Source organism: Cebus imitator, unplaced genomic scaffold, assembly GCF_001604975.1.
Source record: "Cebus imitator isolate Cc_AM_T3 unplaced genomic scaffold, Cebus_imitator-1.0 Scaffold118, whole genome shotgun sequence".
Taxonomy (NCBI): Eukaryota; Metazoa; Chordata; class Mammalia; order Primates; family Cebidae; genus Cebus; species Cebus imitator.
The window spans coordinates 108,275-114,574 of NW_016107433.1; the positions used below are offsets into that span (position 1 = coordinate 108,275).

The 6,300-nt window shown below is 39.7% G+C and overlaps 1 protein-coding gene across 1 annotated transcript in view; it reads right to left on the reverse strand.

The window, feature by feature from the left end:
* Positions 1–6,300, reverse strand: part of TERB1 (telomere repeat binding bouquet formation protein 1) — a 50,333-nt gene that overhangs the window by 28,999 nt on the left and 15,034 nt on the right. The window contains exons 4-7 of the mRNA XM_017539231.2: positions 5,717–5,845; positions 3,151–3,211; positions 2,940–3,055; positions 2,713–2,835 (exon numbers count right to left, since the gene is read on the reverse strand). Coding sequence (XP_017394720.2) covers positions 2,713–2,835; positions 2,940–3,055; positions 3,151–3,211; positions 5,717–5,845 — 429 coding nt within the window. The remainder of the gene's footprint in view (positions 1–2,712; positions 2,836–2,939; positions 3,056–3,150; positions 3,212–5,716; positions 5,846–6,300) is intronic.

The following is a 6,300-nucleotide window of genomic DNA, read 5'->3' on the forward strand; positions in this document are numbered from 1 at the left end:
TTATAGGGTGTGTGTGTGTGTGTGTGTCACAGTGAGTGAGAGAGAGAGAGAGAGAAAGGAGACAGGATCTCTCTCTGTTGCCCAGGCTGGAGTGCAATAACACAATCATAGCTCACTGCAGCCTTGACCTTCCAGGCTCAAGCAATCCTCCTACCACAGCCTCCCAAGTAGCTGGGACTACAGGTGTGAACCATCACACCTGGCTAGTTTTTCAATTTTTTGTAGAGACAGGGTCTTTCTATGTTGCCCAGGCTGGTCTTGAACTCCTAGACTCAAGTGATCCTCCTGCTTTGGCCTCCCAAAGTGCTGGGATTATAGGTATGAGTCACTACACCTAGCCTTTTGTCTTTTTTCCAGTCTCAAGGGGAAAACATTAAGTCTTTCACCATTAATTATGTTACCTGTAGTACTTTGTACAGGCCCTTTATCACATTAAGGAAGTTTCCTTCTGTTCCTATTTTACCATGAGTTTACAAATGTATGTTGAATTATGTCAAATGCTTTTCCTGTATCTATTGAAATTATCACGTTGTTCTTTTTTAGACTGTAAATATGATGAATTTTCAAATGTTAAGCCAATCTTGCATTCCTGGGATACATGCCACTTGGTCATAATGTATTATCTTTTCTATATATTGCTAAATTAGATTTAATATTATGTTAAGGATTTTTACATCTCTATACTCATAGAGCTATTACCCTAGTTTCTCGTAATGTTGTTTCTGGGTTCTGATATTGGGGGTAATGCTGGCCTTGTATGTTGGGAAGTGCTTCTCCCACTTCTATTTCCTGGAATAATTTATGTGAAATTGTTTGTTTCCTGAAATGTTTGGCATAATTTGCCAATGAAACCATTAAGGCCTGGAATTTTCTATGCTAAGGCTTTGCTTTAAGGTTTTTGTTGTTGTTTGTTTGTTTTTAAGAGGTAGGTTTTTGTTATGTTGCCCAGACTGCAGTGGCTATTCTCAGGTATGATCATCGTACACTATACCCTTGAACTTCTGGGCTCAAGTGATCTGCCCACCTCAGTCTCCCGACAGCTGGGACTAGAGACATGCGCCACCATGCCCAGCTTTTGTGATAAGGTTTTAAACTACAAATTTGACTTCTTTAACAGAAACAGATATAGGAATATTCAGGTTACCTATTTCTTCTTGAGTGAGTTTTGTCTGGTAGTTTGTATCTTTCAAAGAATTTCTCCAGCTCATCTAGGTGTTTTTTTTGTTTGTTTGTTTGTTTGTTTTTTGAGACTAAGTCTCACTTTGTTGCCCAGGCTGGAGTGCAGTGGTGTGATCTCGGCTCACTGTAACCTCCACCTTCCAGGTTTGAGCGATTCTTCTGCCTCAGCCTCCCAAGTAGCTGAGACTGCAGGCATGCACCACCACACCCATCTAATTTTTTTTGTATTTTTAGTCGAGACCGGGTTTCACCATTTTTGGCCAGGATGGTCTCGATCTCTTGACCTCGTGATCTGCCTGCCTCAGCCTCCCAATGTGCTGGGATTACAGGGGTGAGCCACTGCACCCAGCCTCATCTAGGCTATTAAATGTCATGACATAAAGCTGTTTCTACTATTCTTTTATTATTCTTTTAATATCTATTAAGATCTATAGTGATGTCACTTTTCATTCCTGGTATTAGTAATCTGAGCTTTCTCTTATTACTTTGTGATCAGTCTGGCTAGAGGATCACTTTTATTGATCTTTTCAAAGAATTAGCTCATGTTTCAATTATTTTTCTCTATTCTGTGCTTTTCCCTATTTCACTGATTTCTAATCTTCTCTTCATTATTTCCTTTGTTATGCTTATTTAACTTGCTTGGTTTGCTAATTTCTTAGGTAGAAGCTAATACAATTGTTTTATTGTCATGTTGGCCAGGTTGGTCTTGAACTCCTGACCTCAAGGGATCCATCCACTTCAGATTACCAAAATGCTAGGATTACAGGCGTGAGCCACTGTGCCTGGCCTAATGCTGTATTTTCATTATCATTCAGTTAGAAACATTTTCTAATTTTCTTTATGATTCATGCATTGACTCAGGAATTTTGGTACCAAGTTGTTTAATTACCAGATATCTGGGGCTTTTCTAGGTGTTTTGTTTTTATTCATTTCTAATTTAATTACCTTGTGATCAGAGAACACACTTTATGGATTTTTAGTCTTGCTATCTGGTTTCTCTGTTTTATTAAGGTATCTGGGGAGATTAAAAACCGATGCTGCTACCACCATTTTCCCAATATCCTCCTAAAAATATCTACTTTTAAGATTTTCTTATCTTTTTTTTTTAGACGGAGTTTCGCTCATTACCCAGGCTGGAGTGCAATGGCGCGATCTCGGCTCATCGCAACCTCCGCCTCCTGGGTTCAGGCAATTCTCCTGCCTCAGCCTCCTGAGTAGCTGGGATTACAGGCACGTGCCACCATACCCAGCTAATTTTTTGTATTTTTAGTAGAGACGGGGTTTCACCATGTTGACCAGAATGGTCTCCATCTCTTGACCTTGTGATCCACCCACCTCGGCCTCCCAAAGTGCTGGGATTACAGGCTTGAGCCACCACGCCCGGCAAGATTTTCTTATCTTTAAGAGTCTAAATACATTTTAAAAAAACCTAAATTACAAGAATTCAATTGATTCAATAATGAATTCAATAGTTTTTATTATGCTTTGAATTATGTTTCTTCAACCATGACCTAGAAAATAATGAATACTTACTGTTATTTGCAAGAGTGAGTGCAATAAATGAGCAAATAGGGCGAATTATCTCAGGTTTCATGCAATTTTTTAGCCACTCATTAGCATGTGGAAAAAGTGAACAGCAAAACATTTGATTGTCATCTGAAAGAAGACAAAGTCAATCGTGTTTTAATATGACAATTGGAAAATATCAGTTTTCATTTGTTTTTATCTTATTTTTATATTTAAACATTACAGATAATTACCATTTTGAGGATTGTTGACACAGACACACAGAGTACTACATACTGAAGACCATAACTGATAACTCTGGAAAACATTTTTATCTGACAAATCCAACTCATGTTTTGAAAGAACTGTCCTATTAGGTTAAAAAGAAAAGAAAAGAAATTAATACAAATGTGTTAAGGTCCTAAGTAATGAATAATTAACAAAAAGAAATTTGTATTTGTTTACCTGAATAACCGTGACAGAACTGTAATACAACCTGTTTCTCTCACAAGTGTTTGTCCAGTCCCTTAAAAAAAAAGCCATACAAATATGAGTTTTATTTACAAATAGTCTTATAGAAATAAAGAACAGTGAAGTTTTTAATAAATAACTTTTAAACAACTTTAAAATATTACAACTTTAAAATATAACACAGAATTACAGTGGAAAAAAATTTGTAATCAAGATTATTATAAAAAATATTATCACTAATGCTTATAAACTAATTGCATTCAAATTTTCCTCTAAAAATTACAAAACTCTTACTCTGCATCATGGTTCTGTGTTACAGTCTCAAGGTAAGTTCCAAAATGAAAAATAAATAAATTCAACCTTTTCTAGTTTTTCCAAAATAAAACAAACAAAATCTAAACACATTTTTTTTTTAAGTACACGCCTGGCAAGAAGGAACCTCCTTAGGCCTCTCTGCCAAGAAGCTTAGCCGAACTGCCTGAGCTGCTCAGACTACCATTATACCTGGGTCTGGACCCTTTCCATGGAAATGAGAATAGCAGACCTAGAAGGGTGAGGAACCAGCCACTGGTAGCAGAAGGTGGTGAGGCTTGACTCCTCCCCCTCAAAGGGTACAATCTGATGCCTAGCTTCCCCGAGGCTGCCCAGCCCCTGCCCAACACCCTGGGGGTTTGGGCCTTGAGCCCTATGACCACCCAGACTTCCCCCTCTATTGATGCCCATGCCATTTCCCCTCTAGCTGGAAGGGTGGCATTAGAGAGTCTGCTGGTACTGAATATGATCTTTGTGCGGGGACCTAGGCGACATGGGGAATGGGTCACACAGCCTCGGCCTCCCCAAGTGCTGGGGTTACAGACGTGACCCACCTCGCCTACCTAGAAGCATTTCTCTTTTTTGAGATGAGGTCTTGCTCTGTCACTCAGGCTAGAATGCAGTGGCTCAATCACAGCTTACTGTAGCTTCGACCTCCAGGGCTCACTTGATCCTCCCACCTCAGCCTCCCTAGTAGCTGTTAGTACAGGTGTGCATCACCACACCCAGTTAATTTTTCTATTTTTTATTTCTTTGTAGAGAGACAAAGTCTCACTATGTTACCTAGGCTGGTTTCAAACTCCTGGGCTTAAGGGATCCTCCCACCTCAGCCTCCCAAAATGCTGGGATTATAGGGATGAGCCACCACATGTGGTCTAGAAACATTTTAAATGCTTACAAAATTTCTAACAATTTGAAGAATTAAAATTTTAAAAAGTTAAAAAATAACTGAGCAGTAAGTATACAGGAACATTCTATATTATCTTTGCAACTTTTCTGTAAATCTAAAATTATTCCAAAATAAAAACCATTGGTGGCTTATACTGTAAACACTGTAACTAAATGGTCAATTCAGCAGAAAATCAACTAATTCATTAAATGCCTCCCTTTTTCTCTTTAAACCTGTTACCTTTCAATGATAAGCACTATAATTACTTCATAATTTCTTAAAATTTGTATTGAATGATTAAATATATGCTATTGACTCCCTTTTCTTTCTTCCCTTTTTTTTTTTTTTTGAGACAGAGTTTCGCTCTTGTTACCCAGGCTGGAGTGCAATGGCACGATCTCGGCTCACCGCAACCTCCGCCTCCTGGGTTCAGGCAATTCTCCTGCCTCAGCCTCCTGAGTAGCTGAGATTACAGGCACGCGCCACCATGCCCAGCTAATTTTTTGTAGTTTTAGTAGAGACGGGGTTTCACCGTGTTGACCAGGATGGTCTCGATCTCTTGACCTCGTGATCCACCCGCCTCGGCCTCCTAAAGTGCTGGGATTACAGGCGTGAGCCACCGCGCCCGGCCTCTCCTTTTTTTTTTTTTTTTTGAGACAGAGTCTTGCTCTGTCGCCAGGCTGGAGTGCAGTAGTGCGATCTTGGCTTCCTGTAACCTCTGCCTCTCGGGTTCAAGCGATTCCCTGCTTCAGCCTCCCAAGTAGCTGGGATTATAAGTGCATGCCACCACACCTGGCTAACTTTTTGTATTTTAGTAGAGACAGGGTTTCACCATGTTGGCCAGGATGGTCATGATCTCCTGACCTTACTGATCCACCCACCTCGGCCTCCCAAAGTGCTGAGATTACAGGCATGAGCCACTGCCCCCTTTTCTTTAAACAAGTATTTCTCAGAGGAGAGATTTTAAAAAGGTACTAGGTGGGGCATGGTGGCTCATGCCTGTAATCCCAGCACTTTGGGAGGCCGAGGTGGGTGGGTCACTTGACACCAGGAGTTTGAGACCAGCCTGGCCAACATGGTGAAATCCCAATCTATACTAAGAATCCAAAAATTAGCCAGGCACAGTAGCACGTGCCTGTAATCCCAGCTACTCAGTAGGCTGAGGCAGGAGAATTGCTTGAACCAGGAGGCAGAGGTTGCAGTAAGCCGAGATCATGCCACTGCATTCCAGCCTGGGTGCCAGAGCGAGACTCCATCCCCCCCAAAAAAAGATACTGATATAAGATCTAAAATAAAAAATTAATAATGACTGTTCCAATTGATTAAAATGTTTTCAAACATTCATGAGAATGTACTTACTGTTATTTGAAACCAGAACCAAAATAACGTAAACAGACATTCTTTTCAAATTTATGTTTGAATCATTAGATAAGAACCAAGTTAAGTCTTCAAACAACTCTGAAGTACACAAAGTCTGCTGACAGTAAACTGAAATATAAAATATAATTTTAATTTCAATGCATTATCACAAACATGCTTTAAAATGTGTTGAACAAAATACAAAATTGCCTAACTGGGGATGGTTCTTAACCAAATCTCATTTAAGTGATATTTATTAGTCATACAACAAAATTTCTGAAAAACTGATAAGTGCTTACTCAATTAGCAGACTAAAGAAGCAGTATATTGGAGGGGCGGGGCTAAAAATTAAAAAAAAAAGAAAAACAAAGATAAATAAATGAAGAAGCAGTATATTAATCAAAAGTACTTAATCTAGGCTCCAAAACACATATTGAAATCCCCTAGAGCTTACAATAAAAAACTTATCTGACGGTGGCTCACGCCTGTAATCCCAGCACTTTGGGAGGCCGAGGCGGGTGGATCACGAGGTCAAGAGATCGAGACCATCCTGGTCAACATGGTGAAACCCCGTCTCTACTAAA